This window comes from Babylonia areolata, chromosome 29, assembly GCF_041734735.1.
Source record: "Babylonia areolata isolate BAREFJ2019XMU chromosome 29, ASM4173473v1, whole genome shotgun sequence".
NCBI lineage: Eukaryota > Metazoa > Mollusca > Gastropoda > Neogastropoda > Buccinidae > Babylonia > Babylonia areolata.
In genome coordinates this window covers 7,986,991-8,007,712 of record NC_134904.1, presented here as the reverse complement: position 1 = coordinate 8,007,712, position 20,722 = coordinate 7,986,991, and the positions used below count along the sequence as shown (strand labels likewise).

At 43.3% G+C, this 20,722-nt stretch overlaps 1 protein-coding gene across 1 annotated transcript in view; it reads right to left on the bottom strand.

The window, feature by feature from the left end:
- LOC143274810 (ATP-dependent RNA helicase DDX55-like) overlaps window positions 1-20,722 on the bottom strand; it is a 43,362-nt gene that overhangs the window by 20,760 nt on the left and 1,880 nt on the right. The window contains exons 2-9 of the mRNA XM_076578741.1: window positions 14,732-14,832; window positions 11,507-11,644; window positions 7,500-7,654; window positions 6,157-6,250; window positions 4,845-4,900; window positions 3,563-3,752; window positions 2,498-2,622; window positions 513-602 (exon numbers count right to left, since the gene is read on the bottom strand). Coding sequence (XP_076434856.1) covers window positions 513-602; window positions 2,498-2,622; window positions 3,563-3,752; window positions 4,845-4,900; window positions 6,157-6,250; window positions 7,500-7,654; window positions 11,507-11,644; window positions 14,732-14,827 — 944 coding nt within the window. The 5' untranslated portion in view covers window positions 14,828-14,832. The remainder of the gene's footprint in view (window positions 1-512; window positions 603-2,497; window positions 2,623-3,562; window positions 3,753-4,844; window positions 4,901-6,156; window positions 6,251-7,499; window positions 7,655-11,506; window positions 11,645-14,731; window positions 14,833-20,722) is intronic.

Here is a 20,722-nt window from a genome sequence, read left to right as displayed (position 1 = left end):
GTGTCAGATTTCATCACACCACATCACCATGTGTCAGAATTCATCACACCACATCACAACATCCACAATGTCAGAATTCATCACACCACATCATCATGTGTCAGCATTCATCACACCACATCACCATGTGTCAGAATTCATCGCACCACATCACATCATCATCATTTGTCAGAATTCATCACACAATACCACCACATCAGCATGTGTCAGAATTCATCACACCACATCACCATGTGTCAGAATCCATCACACCACATCACAACATCATCATGTGTCAGAATTCATCACACCATACCACATCACCATGTGTCAGAATTCATCACACCACATCACAGCATCCACTTGTGTCACAATTCATCACACCACATCACAACATCCACATGTGTCACAATTCATCACACCACTGTCACATCACCAAATGCATCATCACATGGAAGAGGAAAAATGGAGGAACAACAACACACACCTTAATGACAAGAGGTAAGATGGAAAGACAGAGCAACAACACACACCTTGGCATGGAGCGGAACTTGGAGAACACTTTGTTCCTCTTGCTCTTCATCTTGCTGTGAATGGCCAACACTGGTGTCTGTTTCAGAATGCTTCAATCCCACACACACCAGACACCACCATTCCACAGTGATAATCACACACACACACACACACACACACACACACACACACACACACACGCACGCACGCACGTACACACACACACATACACACACCAGTCACCATCATATCACAGTGATAATCACACACACACACACACACACACACACACACACACACACACACACACACACACACACACCAGACACCATCATTTCACAGTGACAATCACACACACATACACACACGCACATACACACCAGTCACCGTCATTTCACAGTGATAATCACACACACACACACACACACACACACACACACACACACACACCAGACACCACCATTCCACAGTGATAATCACACACACACACACACACACCAGACACCATCATTTCACAGTGATAATCACACACACACACACACACACAAACACACAAACACACCAGTCACCATCATATCACAGTGATAATCACACACACACACACACACCAGACACCATCATACAACAGTGATAATCTCACACACACACACACACACACACACACACACACCAGTCACGATTATACCACAGTGATAATCGCACACACACACACACACACACCAGTCACCATCATTCCACAGTGATAATCACACACACACACACACACACACACACACACACACCAGTCACCATCATACCACAGTGAAACTACAGTGACTACAGCGATAACAGGCACTGAGCTCTTTTCTATGGAGTGTTTGCTTCTTTAAGTCCTGTGTTTTATCACCATCATCATATTAAGTCCTCTATATCATCATCATAGTTCTAAGTGATGTATATCATCATCATAATACTAACTGCTGTATATCATTATAATCATCATTCTAAGTCCTGTGTTTTATCACCATCATCATTCTAAGTCCTGTATACCATTATCATCATCATTCTAAGTGCTGTACATCATTATCATCATCATTTTAAGTCCTGTATTCTAAGTCCTGTATATCATTATCATCATCATTCTAAGTGCTGTATATCATTATCATCATCATTTTAAGTCCTGTATTCTAAGTCCTGTATATCATTATCATCATCATTTTAAGTCCTGTATACTGATATCAGCATCACCATTCTAAGTACTGTAAATTATCATTATCATCATTCTATGTTTTGTTGACTACAGATATATCTTTATTTTTATTATTATCATCATCATCATCATCTTATCACTGTTATCATCATCATCATTATCATTATTACCTATTCTATCAGTGCTATTCTATGATTTATGACTATCGATCAATGAATGACCCACCGTTGCAGAAGAGGGAGAAGTATTCTATATATCATTATAAATATCATTCTACAGTGAATGACTGACCGTTGCAGAGGGAGAAGTATTCTATATATCATTATCATTATCACTCTACAGTGAATGTCCCACTGTTGCAGGCAGAGGGAGTATTCTATATATCATAAAAAATATCATTCTACAGTGAATGAGCTACTGTTGCAGACAGAGGGAGAAGTATTCTATATATCATTATAAATATCACTCTACAGTGAATGACCGACCGTTGCAGAGGGAGAAATATTCTATATATCATTATCCTTATCAATCTACAGTGAATGACTGACCATTGCAGACAGAGGGAGAAGTATTCTATATATCATTATAAATATCACTCTACAGTGAATGACTGACCGTTGCATACAGAGGGAGAAGTATTCTATATATCATTATAAATATCACTCTACAGTGAATGAATGACCGTTGCATACAGAGGGAGAAGTATTCTATATATCATTATAAATATCATTCTACAGTGAATGACCCACTGTTGCAGACAGAGGGAGAAGTATTCTATATATCATTATAAATATCACTCTATAGTGAATGACCCACTGTTGCAGACAGAGAGAGAAGTATTCCACAGAGGCACAGGTGCTGAAGAACAGTAGAACTTTCCGGCCTCGCTTCGTCTTCAGCAGCTGCACAAGCTGGCCAAACTTCTCGTCTGCATCCACGATCTGACACACACAGCACACAGAATACACACATTGTCATCTGACACACACACACAGTACATAGAATACACACATTGTCATCTGACACACACAGCACACAATACACACATCGTCATCTGACACACACAGCACATAGAATACACACATTGTCATCTGACACACACAGCACACAATACACACATTGTCATCTGACACACACAGCACACAATACACACATCGTCATCTGACACAAACAGCACACAATACACACATCGTCATCTGACACACACAGCACACAATACACACATCGTCATCTGACACACACAGCACACAATACACACATCGTCATCTGACACACACAGCACACAGAATACACACATCATCATCTGACACAAACAGCACACAGAATACACACATCATCATCTGAGACAAACAGCACACAGAATACACACATCATCATCTGACAGTGACACACACACAACACATAGAATACACACATCATCATCTGACACACACAGCACACAATACACACATCGTCATCTGATACACACAGCACACAGAATACACACATCATCATCTGATACAAACAACACACAGAATACACACATCGTCATCTGAGATAAACAGCACACAGAATACACACATCATCATCTGACACACACAGCACACAGAATACACACACCATCATCTGACACACACACAGCGCACAATACACACATCATCATCTGATACAAACAGCACACAGAATACACACATCGTCATCTGATACAAACAGCACACAGAATACACACATCGTCATCTGATACAAACAGCACACAGAATACACACATCGTCATCTGATACAAACAGCACACAGAATATACACACTGTCAGCACTGACCCCAACTGACCACCAACAGACAGCACTGACCCGAACTGACCAACAGATCCCACTGACCCTAAGTGACCAACTGACGGCACTGACCATGAAGTAGTTGGACAGGGAGGAGGGCGTTCTCTGGGGGGCCAGGGTGGCAGAGGTCTTTTCCTTCACCGTGATGCGCACCGGGTTCCGTAGGCCGGCACGGATCAGACTGTCCACCTCCTGGGTCTGTGTGGCCGAGAACAGACCCGTCCGCCGACACCTGGGCAGGTGTCCCAGGATGGTGTTGATGCTGTGCACACACACACACATACATGTATACACACACACATATACAAACACACACACACATACATATATACACACACATATATACACACACATGTACACACACACATACACACACACATGTACACACACATTATCTGCGTGTGTGGGGTGGGGTTGGGGGGGTGCGGTGCGGGTGTGTGCTGATTATTTGGTTGTGGTTTTCCGCAATTCATCTTTATTCTTATCTTATCTGTCTATTATAATCAATGTGCAGTATAGTAGGCTATGTTTATAATTATATTCAAATAATGTTTCTTAATTCTTTCTGTTTTTACATTAAGAATACTAGTTATTACCTGCAGTGTGTGGATGTATGTATGAAACGATGTATGTGATATTTTTTACATTTGAATCTTCGTAATATTTGTTGGGGCTGTTGTTGGCTTTTACAGTTATGGTCCCCATGTTGTTTACTTGTCTATGTTGTGATAATGCACCTGACCAAATTTCTCCAGGTGGAGATAATAAAGTTATTCTTATCTTATCTTATCTTATCTTATATATATACACATACACACACACACATTTATACATACACACACACACACACACACACATGTATACATACACACACACACATGTATACACACACACACATGTATACACACACACAACACACACACACATATATTCACACACACACACATACACACATACCCACAAATACACACACATACACACACACACACATACATACATACACACACACACACTCACACATGCCCATGCACACACTTATACACACACACACACACACACATTAATGAAGCCCTTGAAAATAAAGAGACAGACAAGAGGAATGCAGACAGGAGGACACACAAACAGACAGACAGACAGACAGTCAGATAGACAGTCAGACAGACAGATAGACAGGCTGATAGTCAGACAGACAGACAGATAGACAGACAGTCAGACAGACAGACAGAGGCACTGAACTGGCCTCAGAGGACAGACAGATAGACAGACAGACAGTCAGATAGACAGACAGACAGTCAGATAGTTAGACAATCATACAGACAGACAGACAGTCAGAAAGGCAGGCAGAAGCACTGACCTGGCCTCAAAACCCATGTCCAGCAATCGGTCAGCTTCGTCCAACACCAACACTTCCTGTACACACATCAACACACATCAACACTTCCAGTACACACATCAACACACATCAACACTTCCAGTACACACATCAACACTTGCTGTACACACACCAACACCACACACATCAACACTTGCTGTACACACATCAACACTTCCTGTATACACATCAACACTTCACACACACACAAACACTTCCTGTACACACATCAACACTTCACAAACATCAACACTTCCATGTATACACATCAACCCTTCACACACACACACACACACACACCAACACTTCCTTCTACACACATGAACACTTAATGTACACACACCAACACTTCCTGTATACACATCAACACTTCACACACACACACCAGCACTTCCTGTACACACATCAACACTTCACAAACACCAACACTTCCTGTACCCACACATCAACACTTCCTGTACACACATCAACACTTCACACACACCAACACTTGCTGTACACACACCAACACTTCACACACACACCAACACTTCCTGTACACACACACCAACACTTCCTGTACACACACACCAACACTTCCTGTACACACACACCAACACTTCCTGTACGCACATCAACACTTCAAACACGCCTAACACTTCCTGCACATACTCTAATGCTTACTGTACGAACATCAACACTACACACATCAACACTTCACACACACACACCAACACATCAACACTTGCTGTACACAAATCAACACTTGCTGTACACAAACCAACACTTCCTGTACACACACCAACACTTCCTGTACGAACATCAACACTACACACATCAACACTTCACACACACACACCAAAACATCAACACTTGCTGTACACACATCAACACTTCACAATGGTAACAGATCTATAGCTTCACAAACAATGGTGACAGATTTATAGCTTCATCAACAATGGTGACAGATCTATAGCTTCATCAACAATGATGATAGATCTATACCTTCATCAACAATAATGGCAGATCTATACCTTCATTAACAAAGATGATAGATCTGTACCTTCACAAACAATGACAGATTTGTTGTACCTTCACAAACAATGATGACAGATCTATACCTTCACAAACAATGACGATAGATCTATATCTTCATCAACAACTATGATAGATCTGTACCTTCATCAACAACTATGACGGATCTATAGCTTCACAAACAATGATCACAGATCTATAGCTTCACAAACAATGATGACAGATCTATACCTTAACAAACAACAATAATTACAGATCTATACCTTCACAACATACTCACCAATGCCTTCACACTGGTGGCTAGGTTAAAGCCTGCCTGTTTGCGAGAGAACAGGTCATCCAGCCGACCAGGTGTGGCAATCAGTATGTGACCTCTGAAAGAAAACAACCTCAAATATTACGGTTCCCACCGAAACACAGGTAACAAGTCAAACTATGCTCCACCCTCATCAAGTCTCAAGGGCTGTCACCTCACCTGTACACCACACCACACCCACTCTTCAAACACCTACCCCTGCACACCACACCCACCCCACTCTTCAAACACCTACACCTGTACACCACACCCACCCCACTCTTCAAACACCTACCCCTGTACACCACACCACACCCACCCCACTCTTCAAACACCTACCCCTGAACACCACACATCACCCACCCCACTCTTCAAACACCTACCTCTGAACACCACACATCACCCACCCCACTCTTCAAACACCTACCCCTGTACACCACACCACACCCACCCCACTCTTCAAACACCTACCCCTGCACACCACACCCACCCCACTCTTCAAACACCTACCCCTGTACACCACACTACACCCACCCCACTCTTCAAACACCTACCCCTGCACACCACACCCACCCCACTCTTCAAACACCTACCCCTGTACACCCCACCCACCCCACTCTTCAAACACCTACCCCTGTACACCCCACCCACCCCACTCTTCAAACACCTACCCCTGTACACCACACCCACCCCACTCTTCAAACACCTATACCTGTACACTACACCCACCCCACTCTTCAAACACCTACCTCTGTACACCACATCACACCCACCCCACTCTTCAAACACCTACCCCTGCACACAACACCCAGCCAACTCTTCAAACACCTACACCTGTACACCACACCCAGCCAACTCTTCAAACACCTATACCTGTACACCACACCCAGCCTACTCTTCAAACACCTATACCTGTACACCACACCCACCCCACTCTTCAAACACCTACCCCTGTACACCCCACCCACCCCACTCTTCAAACACCTACCTCTGTACACCACACCACACCCACCCCACTCTTCAAACACCTACACCTGTACACCACACCACACCCACCCCACTCTTCAAACACCTATACCTGTACACCACACCACACCCACCCCACTCTTCAAACACCTACCCATGAGCGGTGAATTTGCTGATGTCCTGTGCACAGCTTGTGCCCCCAATCAGCAACAAGGAGTGTACACCCGCACCACACCCACCCCACTCTTCAAACACCTACCCCTGCAAACCACACCCACCCCACTCTTCAAACACCTACCCCTGTACACCACACCTACAACTGTACACCCACACCACACCCACCCCACTCTTCAAACACCTACCCATGAGCGGTGAATTTGCTGATGTCCTGTGCACAGCTTGTGCCCCCAATCAGCAACAAGGAAGACAACTGAGGGCATCTCTTCAGAAAATGGGACACCACTTCATCAATCTGGATTGCAAGCTCCCGGGTCGGGGTCAGGATAATGGCCCCCACCTGAAAACAGCACCCAGACCACCAGTGCTGAGCAGTTATAACAATGATGAAGATGATCATGATGATGATGACGACGACAATGATGATGATGATGATGCAGACTGACACTTCCACCTCCCACACAGAGAGCTTGTGGCATTGTGTGTCTGGGAAACAAACATTAAAGTGTATGGTGTGTCTGGGAAACAAACAATCAAGTGTATGGTGTGTCTGGGAAACAAACAAACAATCAAGTGTATGGTGTGTTTGGGAAACAAACATTAAAGTGTATGGTGTGTCTGGGAAACAAACATTAAAGTGTATGGTGTGTCTGGGAAACAAACATTAAAGTGTATGGTGTGTCTGGGAAACAAACAAACAATCAAGTGTATGGTGTGTTTGGGAAACAAACAATCAAGTGTATGGTGTGTCTGGGAAACAAACAAACAATCAAGTGTATGGTGTGTTTGGGAAACAAACATTAAAGTGTATGGTGTGTCTGGGAAACAAACATTAAAGTGTATGGTGTGTCTGGGAAACAAACATTAAAGTGTATGGTGTGTCTGGGAAACAAACAAACAATCAAGTGTATGGTGTGTTTGGGAAACAAACATTAAAGTGTATGGTGTGTCTGGGAAACAAACAAACAATCAAGTGTATGGTGTGTTTGGGAAACAAACATTAAAGTGTATGGTGTGTCTGGGAAACAAACAAACAATCAAGTGTATGGTGTGTTTGGGAAACAAACATTAAAGTGTATGGTGTGTCTGGGAAACAAACAAACAATCAAGTGTATGGTGTGTTTGGGAAACAAACATTAAAGTGTATGGAAAGTGTGTGTCTGGGAAACAAACATAAAAGTGTATCGTAAGTGTGTGTCTGGGAAACAAACAAACAATAAAGTGTATGGCGTGTCTGCGAAACAAACACAAAAGTTTATGGAAAGTGTGTACCTGGGAAAAAACAAAAACAAAAAAGTGTATGGAAGGAAAGTGTGTGTCTGGGAAACAAACACAAAAGGGGAAAAAAATGTATGGAAAGTGCGTGTCTGGGGAAAAAAAGTGTATGGAAAGTGTGTGTCTAGTGTGTGTCTGGGGAAAAAAAAAGTTGTATGGAAAGTGTGTGTCTAGTGTGTGTCTGGGGGAAAAAAGTGTATGGAAAGTGTGTGTCTAGTGTGTGTCTGGGGGAAAAAAGTTGTATGGAAAGTGTGTGTCTAGTGTGTGTCTGGGGAAAAAAGTTGTATGGAAAGTGTGTGTCTAGTGTGTGTCTGGGGAAAAAAGTTGTATGGAAAGTGTGTGTCTAGTGTGTGTCTGGGGGAAAACAGTTGTATGGAAAGTGTGTGTCTAGTGTGTGTCTGGGGAAAACAGTTGTATGGAAAGTGTGTGTGTCTGGGGAAAACAGTTGTATGGAAAGTGTGTGTGTCTGGGGAAAACAGTTGTATGGAAAGTGTGTGTCTGGGGAAAACAGTTGTATGGAAAGTGTGTGTCTATTGTGTGCCTGGGGAAAAAAATTGTATGGAAAGTGTGTGTCTGGGGGGAAAAAGTTGTATGGAAAGTGTGTGTCTGGGGGGGGGGGGGAGTTGTTGTATGGAAAGTAGGTGTCTGGGGGGAAAAAGTTGTATGGAAAGTGTGTATCGGGGGGGGGGGGGGGGGGGGGAGTTGTATGGAAAGTAGATGTCTGGGGCGGAAAAGTTGTATGGAAAGTGTGTGTCTGGGGGGTTGGGGGGGGGGGGAGTTGTTGTATGGAAAGTATGTGTCTGGGGGGGTGAAAGTTGTATGGAAAGTGTGTGTCTGGGGGGGGGGGAGTTGTTGTATGGAAAGTAGGTGTCTGGGGGGGAAAAGTTGTATGGAAAGTGTGTGTCTGGGGGGGGGGGGGGGAGTTGTTGTATGGAAAGTATGTGTCTGGGGGGGGGGAAAGTTGTATGGAAAGTGTGTGTCTGGGGGGGGGGGGGGGAGTTGTTGTATGGAAAGTAGGTGTCTGGGGGGGAAAAGTTGTATGGAAAGTGTGTGTCTGGGGGGGGGGGGAGTTGTTGTATGGAAAGTAGGTGTCTGGGGGGAAAAAGTTGTATGGAAAGTAGGTGTCTGGGGGGGAAAAGTTGTATGGAAAGTGTGTGTCTGGGGGGGGGGGGAGTTGTTGTATGGAAAGTGGGTGTCTGGGGGAAAAAAGTTGTATGGAAAGTGTGTGTCTGGGGGGGGGCGGGGGGGGGGAGTTGTTGTATGGAAAGTAGGTGTCTGGGGGGAGTTGTTGTATGGAAAGTGGGTGTCTGGGGAAAAAAAGTTGTATGGAAAGTGTGTGTCTGGGGGGGGGGGGGGGAGTTGTTGTATGGAAAGTGGGTGTCTGGGGGGAAAAAAAGTTGTATGGAAAGTGTGTGTCTGGGGCGGGGGGGGGGGGGAGGGAGTTGTATGGAAAGTGTGTGTCTGGGGGGAAAAAGTTGTATGGAAAGTGTGTGTCGGGGGGGGGGGGAGGGAGTTGTATCGAAAGTGGGTGTCTGGGGTGGGGGGAGGGAGCTGTTGTATGGAAAGTAGGTGTCTGGGGGGGAAAAGTTGTATGGAAAGTATGTGTCTGGGGGGGGGCTGGGGGGGGGGAGCTGTTGTATGGAAAAGTAGGTGTCTGGGGGGGAAAAGTTGTATGGAAAGTGTGTGTCTGGGACACAAACAAACAAGATCAATATGAAACTTATATCAATACAGATCTTTTTTTTTTTTTTTTTTAAACACTTATAAGTACACAAAAATGGATCAATACAAACTGATAAATGTATCAATATATATAGACAAGGCTGGTGAAAATACAGGACAATGGGAGAGTATTGGGCAGCTGTTTGGGACTGAGGCAGGTTTTACAGCCAGACTTCAAAGAATGCATCATCACCATCCTCTGTTGTTTGTTGAGGAGGATTTCTTCTCTGGTGTTTACTGAGGGATGATGAAGGTCAAGGTCTTACCTGGTGTTTAAGTGATGAAGGTCAAGGTCTGTTTGTTGAATTATGATGAAGGTCAAGGTCTTACCTGTGGTGTTTTTTGAGGGGGTCTGCTAGCAACATAGGATCTCCATGATGGGGCCAACAAAGGTCAAGGTCTTACCTGGTGTTTGTTGACTGACGATGGAGGTCAAGGTCTTACCTGGTGTTTGTTGAGGGATGATGAAGATTCAGGTCTTACCTGGTGTCTGTTGAGGGATGATGAAAATTCAGGTCTTATCTGGTGTCTGTTGAGGGATGATGAAGGTCAAGGTCTTACCTGGTGTCTGTTGAGGGATTATGAAGGTCAAGGTCTTACCTGGTGTCCGTTGAGGGATGATGAAGGTGAAGGTCTTACTTGATGTCTTATGGGATGGTGAAGGTCAAAGTCTTACATGGTGTCTGTTATGGGATGGTGAAGGTCAAGGTCTTACCTGGTGTCTGTTATGGCACGGTGAACGTCAAGGTTTTACCTGGTATCTGTTGAGGAATGGTAAAAGTCAAGGTCTTAATTGGCATTTGTTGAGGAATGAAGGTCAGGGTCATACATGGTATTTGTGAGGGGTGATGAAGGTCAAGGTAATAACTGGTGTTTCTTGAGGGATTAATGTCAAGGTCTCTCTTGTATTTGTTGAGGAGGGTTTCCTCACAACACAGGATGAGGTCAATGAAGGTCAAGGTCTTACCTGTAGTTTGTTGAGTGATGACAAAGGTTAAGGTCTTACCTGGAGTTTGTTGAGGGACGATGAAGGTCAACGTCTTACCCAGTGTTTTTTTAATGGATGAATGTCAAGGTCTTATCTGGTGTATTTTTTAGAGATGAAGGTCAAGGTCTTACCTGGTGGGTTTTTTTTTAGGGACAAAGGTCAAGGTCAAACCTGGTAATTGTTGAGGGATGGAGGTCAAGTTCCTACCTGGTGTTTTTTGAGGGGGGTTTCCCGGCGATGAAGGATCTCCATGATGGGAATGACAAAGGCCAAGGTCTTCCCACTGCCGGTCACCGCCTCCACTGCCACGTCTTTGTTCTTCAGGAACTGTGGGATGCACGCCGCCTGCAAACAACACGTCTTTGTTCTTCAGGAACTGAGGGACGCACGCCGCCTGCAAACAACACGTCTTTGTTCTTCAGGAAATGAGGGACGCACGCCGCCTGCAAACAACACGTCTTTGTTCTTCAGGAAATGAGGGATGCACGCCGCCTGCAAACAACACGTCTTTGTTCTTCAGGAACTGAGGGATGCACGCCGCCTGCAAACAACACGTCTTTGTTCTTCAGGAAATGAGGGATGCACGCCGCCTGCAAACAACATGTCTTTGTTCTTCAGGAACTGTGGGATGCATGCCGCCTGCAAACAACACGTCTTTGTTCTTCAGTAACTGAGGGATGCACGCCGCCTGCAAACAACACGTCTTTGTTCTTCAGGAACTGAGGGATAGAGGGATGTATGCCGCCTGCACACATGTCCACTCTCTGTGATGCCAGTGTGTCTTCAGCTTTGTGTGAACAATGTTGTCAACAACTGTGTATATGCATGTCACTATGTGTACAATGTTGTCAACAACTGTGTGTGTGTGCCACTATGTGTGCAATGTTGTCAACAACTCTGTGTGTGTGTGTGTGTGTGTGTGTGTGTTTGTGTGCGTCACTATGTGTACAATGTTGTCAACTCTGTGTGTGTGTGTGTGTGTGTGTGTGTGTGTGTGCGTGCATCACTATGTGTACAATGTTGTCAACAACTCTGTGTGTGTGTGTGTGTGTGTGTGTGTGTGTGTGTGTGTGTGTGTGTGTACATGTCACTATGTGTACAATGTTTTCAACAACTCTGTGTGTGCATGTCACTATGTGTACAATGTTGTTAACAACTCTGTGTGTGCATGTCACTATGTGTACAATGTTGTCAACAACTCTGTGTGTGTGTGTGTGTGTACATGTCACTATGTGTACAATGTTGTCAACAACTCTGTGTGTGTGTGTGTACATGTCACTATGTGTACAATGCTGTCAACAACTCTGTGTGTGTGTGTGTGTGTACATGTCACTATGTGTACAATGTTTTTAACAACTCTGTGTGTGCATGTCACTATGTGTACAATGTTGTCAACAACTCTGTGTGTGTGTGTGTGTGTGTGTGCATGTCACTATGTGTACAATGCTGTCAACAACTCTGTGTGTGTGTGCATGTCACTATGTGTACAATCTTGTCAACAACTGTGTGTGTGCATGTCACTATGTGCACAATGTTGTCAACAACTGTGTGTATATGTCACTATGTGTACAATGTTGTCAACAACTGTGTGTATATGTCACTATGTGTACAATATTGTCAACAACTGTGTGTGTACATGTCACTATGTGTACAATGTTGTCAACAACTCTGTGTGTGTGTGTGCATGTCACTATGTGTACAATGTTGTCAACAACTCTATGTGTGTGTGTGTACATGTCACTATGTGTACAATGTTGTCAACAACTCTGTATGTGTGTGTGCATGTCACTATGTGTACAATGTTGTCAACAACTCTGTGTGTGTGTGTGTGTGTGTGTGTGTGTGTGTGTGTGTGTGTGTGTGTGCATGTCACAATGTGTACAATGTTGTCAACAACTCTGTGTGTACATGTCACTATGTGTACAATGTTGTTAACAACTCTGTGTGTGCATGTCACTATGTGTACAATGTTGTCAACAACTCTGTGTGTGTGTGCATGTCACTATGTGTACAATGTTGTCAACAACTCTGTGTGTGTGTGTGTGTGTGCATGTCACTATGTGTACAATGTTGTCAACAACTGTGTGTGTGCATGTCACTATGTGTACAATGTTGTCAACAACTGTGTGTGTGCATGTCACTATGTGTACAATGTTGTCAACCACTGTGCGTGTGTACATGTCACTATGTGTACAATGTTGTCAACAACTGTGTGTGTGTGCATGTCACTATATGTACAATGTTGTCAACAACTGTGTGTGTGCATGTCACTATGTGTCTGTGTGCACATGTCTATGCGGTCATCTCTGAGTTTGCGTGTGTCTGTATGGAAAACGAGATACATTTTTTCAAACACTGATGATACAGGTTGAATACTGTAGGTAAACAGTTTTCTGCAGCAATATCAAGATTCTGATCAAGTGTTATTATTTGGTCATAAGAGATTTTAAGACTTATAAAACGGAGAGACTGAACAAATGATAACACTAAAATGCAAACCAAACTGCAAGAAGAGGATGCCATAAAATGGATCATAAAGACATCCGCACAGGACTCATGGCGGTGAAGTGGAGATCTAGGTTTAGGGTTAGGGTTAGGGTTGGGGTCAGAGTCAGGGTCATGGTCAGGGTCAGGGCTAGGGTTAGGGTTGGGGGTCAGGTTGATGGTTAGTGATAGTGATAGGGTTAGGGTTGGGGTAAGGATGAGGGTGAGGGTTAGTGATAGTGATAGGGTTGGGGTAAGGTTGAGGGTGAGGGTTAGTGATACTGATAGTGATAGGGTTGGGGTAAGGTTGAGGGTGAGGGTTAGTGATACTGACTGATACTGATAGGGTTGGGGTAAGGGTGAGGTAGGGTTGGGGTAAGGGTGAGGGTGAGAGTGAGGGTTAGTGATAGTGATAGGGTTGGGGTAAGGGTGAGGGTTAGTGATAGTGATAGGGTTGGGGTAAGGGTGAGGGTGAGGGTTAGGCAGAGTGATAGGGTTAGGGTTGGGGTAAGGGTGAGGGTTAGGCATAGTGATGGGGATAGGGTTGGGGTAAGGGTGAGGGTTAGGCAGAGTGATGGGGATAGGGTTGGGGTAAGGCTGAGTGTTAGGCATAGTGATGGGGTTAGGGTTGGGGTAAGGCTGAGCGTTAGGCATAGTGATAGGGTTAGGGTTGGGTAAGGGTGAGGGTGAGGGTTGGTGATAGTGATAGGGTGAGGGTTGGGGTCAGTTAGGGTGAGGGTGAAGGTCAGAGTTAATGTGAGGGTGAAGGTTGGGGTCAGAGTTAGGGTGAGGGTCAGTTAGGGTGAGGGTTAGGGTTGGGGTCAGTGCAAGGGTGAGGGTCAGTTAGGGTGAGGGTGAAGGTCAGAGTTAACGTGAGGGTTAGGGTTGGGATCAGTGCCAGGGTGAGGGTGAGGGTGAGAGTCAAGGTGAGGGAGAGGCATGAAGCACCTGCACAGGTGTCATGGCGGTGAAGTGGAGATCATCGATGGACTGCCCAGTTGCTGTGCTCAGCATGCTGCTGACTGACTGCCACTTCTGCTCCATTGTTTCTGTAACAACAACAACAACAATAATGAAAGCACATTTGTATATAAAATTATGTGCTTTCAAAACCTCTCGAAGTGCTTTACAATAACAAATCAGACAGATGCAAGGCATACAATAACTCACACACACACTCATTCATGTATTCACACGCACACACTCACACACATGCACAATACACAATTCACTTTTGCTTTGTTAAATGTTCATCTCTTTCACTCTGATAGCATTTGGTAGGCCCTCAAATCTGACCAGCACAATGGACATACACACAGACACACACACACACACACACACAAATATATGCGTCTGTCTGTGTCTGTCTGTGTCAGCATCTGTGTGTATCCACCCATTGTGCTGGCTTGAACCAGAGGGCAAGTGAAACACTTTCAAACAAGCTGGGGAACCAGAGGGTAAGGTATGGGCAAGTGAAAGGGTGGGTGAGACAAACAGGGGAGAGGGGGTAGGGGGACACACACACACACACACACACACATATATATGTGCAATATGCAGGATGAATGTACAATGAATATGTCTGATGCTAACGTCCATATTCTAAATATATTTCTGTTTAATAATTACGATGTAATAATTAATTGCAATGTTTTTAAAAGCGAATATGTGAAATGCTTTTATTTGAGAACATATGTTTATTACTCTTGTTTGATCAAGTTATCTGCGTGTGTGGGGTGGGGTGGGGTGCGGGGGTGCGGTGCGGGTGTGTGCTGATTATCTGGTTGTGGTTTTCCGCAATTCATCTTTATTCTTATCTTATCTGTCTATTATAATCAATGTGCAGTATAGTAGGCTATGTTTATAATTATATTCAAATAATGTTTCTTAATTCTTTCTGTTTTTACATTAAGAATACTAGTTATTACCTGCAGTGTGTGGATGTATGTATGAAACGATGTATGTGATATTTTTTACATTTGTATCTTCGTAATATTTGTTGGGGCTGTTGTTGGCTTTTACAGTTATGGTCCCCATGTTGTTTACTTGTCTATGTTGTGATAATGCACCCGACCAAATTTCTCCAGGTGGAGATAATAAAGTTATTCTTATCTTATCTTATCTTATCTTAACTTGAGTTTTATCACACTCAGAATCTGAGTTTGTCACTGTCACTCCATCATCCTCATAACAGCCACAATCAGCATACTGATTACTCTGCATATGGGGGATGCGTGGAGGTAAAAGTTCCTGCGCATGAAGCAAAGGACTTAGATGAACTGTGGGTTTTGTGCCAGACTACTACTTTTCGCTTTTTGCCTGCTCAGGGGCTGGCCAGTCCCAGCCATCCTCAGGGTGAACCACTCCCTCCACTCTCAACATAAACAACAACAAAAAAACAAACACAGAATACAGGGAAGGGACTGGGGGATGGGAAGAGATGTATTCCTGATCTAACCAGTTTGACTACCTGGACTTGAACATGTAATAATAATAATAATAATGGTATTTATATAGCGCTGGATCTTGTGCAGAGACAAATCAAAGTGCTTTCGCACCAGTCATTCACATGCATGCATAACTCTAAAACTGTAGAAACTAAAGACAAGGAAGGGCAGGCAAGGGAAGCTATTTTGGGAAGAGGTGGGTTTTAAGGCCAGACTTTAAAGAGCTGAGAGTGGAGTTTCAGTTTCAGTAGCTCAAGGAGGTGTCACTGCGTTCGGACAAATCCATATACGCTACACCACATCTGCCAAGCAGATGCCTGACCAGCAGCGTAACCCAACGCGCTTAGTCAGGCCTTGAGAAGAAAAAAAAAAAAAAAAAAAAAAAATATATATATATATATATATATATAGACTTGACGAAGCGAAAGAGAAAGTTCATTCCAATCACAAGGTCCAGAGAAAGAACGGCGGCCAACAGTCGAGTGTTTGAATCTGGGTATGCGTAAACAGAGTGGATCCGAAGCCAATCGTAGTGAGCGAGATGGAGTGTAGAGGTGAAGGCAGCCGCAGAGATAGGAAGGGGCAGTTTTGTGAATGCATCTGTATCACATGTACAAGTGTCAAGTTCATTCCACTTCCTGAGGGTGTTTGGAAGGAATGACAAGTTCCTGTTCTGGGTTCTGCAGAGTCTGGCACAGTTGTTGGGCATGACCTCTTCTCTGCTGAACAGGGGTGGGGACAGTCTCAGACCTGTTGGTTATTTAATTATGACCTTAATTGATACCACTTTGTCAGTGATACCAGTTCAATGACTGTCCACTTTTTGATTGACCTTCCATTTTTTCAACAAACATAGGAAATAATATGCAGCATAACAAAAAAAACAACAGCCCCCCCCCCCCCCCACCCCACCCCTCTTTTTTTTTTTTTTTTAACTACAAGCAACTTTGTGTCAACAATCATCGCACTGCATAATCATTGTTTAAAAAATATATATATCATATATATGGTATCTATATGGTGCAAAATCTGTATAATGGGCTCTAAGCGCTTCATGTGAAACAATATATATATATATAATGCCACACAACAGCACATAGAATTGAAAAACAATTCTATATATATATACATCAATACTACAAATTGCACATATGAATATAGATATGCCCCTACAAATGGACACACATACGCACATGCAACACACACACACACACACACACACACACACACAGTGAAGGAGAGTATTTATATCAATGACAGAGGATTTTAGTGAGAGGGGAGATAAAAGTGGCAATAAGCTAATATATGCATTGCCAATTCTGTACTGAATGGGCAACCAGAGAAGCTGATGCAAGAAAGGGGTTCCATGAACATTTTTTTTTTTTTACCTTTTGATAATGACTGGCAGCATTGTTAAATGTCACATGCAGGTGTGATATCAGATCAGAGGGCAAACCAGTGAGCAGTGAACTGCAGTAGTCAATGTCACTGAGGATCATGGACGGACGGGCGCAATAGCCGAGTGGTTAAATCGTTGGACTGTCAATCTGAGGGTCCCGGGTTCGAATCACGGTGACGGCGCCTGGTGGGTAAAGGGTGGAGATTTTTACGATCTCCCAGGTCAACATATGTGCAGACCTGCTAGTGCCTGAACCCCCTTCGTGTGTATATGCAAGCAGAAGATCAAATACGCACGTTAAAGATCCTGTAATCCATGTCAGCGTTCGGTGGGTTATGGAAACAAGAACATACCCAGCATGCACACCCCCGAAAACGGAGTATGGCTGCCTACATGGCGGGGTAAAAACAGTCATACACATAAAAGCCCACTCGTGTGCATACGAGTGAACGCAGAAGAAGAAGAAGAGGATCATGGAACAGAGTGGTTGCTTCAACAGTCAGAAGCAGTGAAATGGTACAGATTTTTCCAAGTTGGAAGTTTGCAGTTTTACATAAATTACTGACATGGTCAAGCATGGACAAAGCTGAATCAATATACACACACAGGTTGCTGAGAGTGGAAGTATGGTCTGAAATATGAAGAAGCACACGTCTAGAACCTAGAACAAACATGGCTTCTGCCTTGATGTCATTGAGTCTGAGCTTGTTAGCATCCATTCCTTCATTACAGCAGTGCCTATAGATCTCTGTATTTTGCAAAGGATATCAAAAGAACTTGAGGAAGAAACTTTTGTGAGTTGGGTGTCATCTGTAAACTTGTGAAAATCACATCTATGTTTGCTGATGTCAGACAGTGGCTGAGTGTTCCTAGACTAAATAGTTTACAACCTAGAACTGAACCTTGGAGAACATAATTTTGACCAGGAAGAGGTCTGGATTTAGAATGAGAACTTGAGATGAACACTTTGAGTGTGACAGGAAAGATAATATTTAAACTAAGTGAGCACCGTGCCAGAGATTCCAAGAGTACAATGAAGATGGTTGAGAAAAATACTGTGATCTATTGTGTCAAAAACTGATGAGAGATCTAGTAGACACAGAACTGATACTTCTCTCTTGTCTGCACAAGACAATAAAGTGTAAGATGTGTGAGAGGGCTGTCTCAGTACTGATTCTGACTGCATGCAGATAAGAACACCAGAAGGTCATTGGATGACAAATGACTGAGGAGCTGATATAACACTACTCTATCAAGTTATTTTGATAGAGTGACTTTCAAACAGTCATACAGTTTTTCAAAATTAGAGGTTTTCTTCTTGAGTAGGTGTAACGAGGGCATGTTTAAAATCTTCAGGAAAAGAACCTGCAGACAGAGAAATATTTACAATCTTTGTGATAACTGGAAAAAGACCATTTGAGTGGAATTTGAACAGATCAGCAGGCAGAGGATCCAGACCACAAAATTCAAGGGGGTACTATCAAGCAAATCACAGACTGTGTTCTCAGAGTTACATTCAAATGCAGTAAATGGGATGGCATTGTAATTAACTGAGTGAACACCAGGAGCTCAATCAATGGATCCCAGTTCACTGTGAATGTCTGAAATTTTCTGATAAAAAAAATTCAAAGAATTTGTCAGGAAGATCAGATGGAGAGTCTGTTGAAGGGAGAATAGGATGTTTAACATAATCAAAAAGTTCAACGATGACTTGGAAAAGAATCTTAGTTCATTTACATTCAGATAAGGAAGCACGAAAATGCTCAGTTTTGACATTATCTTGAAGTGATTTAAGAATGGTGAACATCTGGTGATGAACAATGAAACGAGTGGATTGCAGCCTTCTCTCTGACTGCCTCAACGTCATTTAGCAGCGCTGATATCATCTGTTATCCAAGGGGCTGAAAGACAATCACATATCTAGTACACACAGGTGCATGTCAACTGAGTATGTCACATACAGCCTGACTGAAATTATCCAGAAGATTGGATTTGGGACAGACATAATTCATGAAAGAATGTAACCCTTACATTGCTAGCTATGTTCAAGCTGCTGACACTCAGTGACAGCTGCAAGCCAGCTAAGTCAGCTGCACAGTACAGCTGAAAACCGGCTATGCAGCAGAGCTGTCACTGTCACTTGTTAGTTCGCTGTCATGTGGCATGAACTCTTGTCCACTGTCACTGTCACCAGCAAAATCATTTTCCACAAACCAACTTCCAATAAGACTTGCAGTTTGCTGTCCTGTATATCATGGTCTAAAGCAAGACTGCTGGTTACAATCTGAACTGGTTGAAGAACTCGCCATCATTCAAACTTAGTTTAAAAAAAGCCACTGAAAATTACTCCAAACTGCATGAGAGTTGATTCAACAATGTGGATGTTTCCGGTACATGTGGCACAAAGTACTGGCTAAGTTTGGCATTATTCATTGACAAGATGGGCAAGTTTGTTAACTCTAATGATCAAGTCGCCGATTGGCACCAACAGCGTTCCCCCTACAAGTTGCCGCATGGCACTATATCGAGCAGCGACTAAAGCGACCAAAGGGTCAATGACATCTTCACAGAAAGAGCTATTATAGATCTTCTTCAAGTTTCTAGACTTGATGTAATGGGTTTTTTTTACACAAAGGCTTCTTAACTGAAAAACAGGGGAAAAAACAGCTCTGTGGTCTGAGACAGCCATGTGTGTGACACATACAGACTGGTTAGGATTATCATTTTCTCTTTCAACAAGTAAATCAAGTGTGTGACCATGTCTGTGAGTGGATTCATCAATGACTTGAATATGCAGTATGATTATGAACACAGAAAAGGTTGCAAAGCTGTTTCAATCCACTGTGGGAGGAGAGTTTAAAATGTACATTAAAGTCATCAACAAGAACGAGACTGCAAGGTTTTGGAAATGTAAGAACTAAGGAGATCAGCAGAAAATTAAGAGAGAAAAAAAGTTTGATCTGAAAGTGTGTTCATCCTAAGTGATGGTGGTTGATATAACCAAATGAAACAGGTGGAAACATTCGTGGGCACAAAATGAATTTCTACAGCTTCAAATGAAAGATGTGATAATTTTCTTGAAGGGCAAGGACT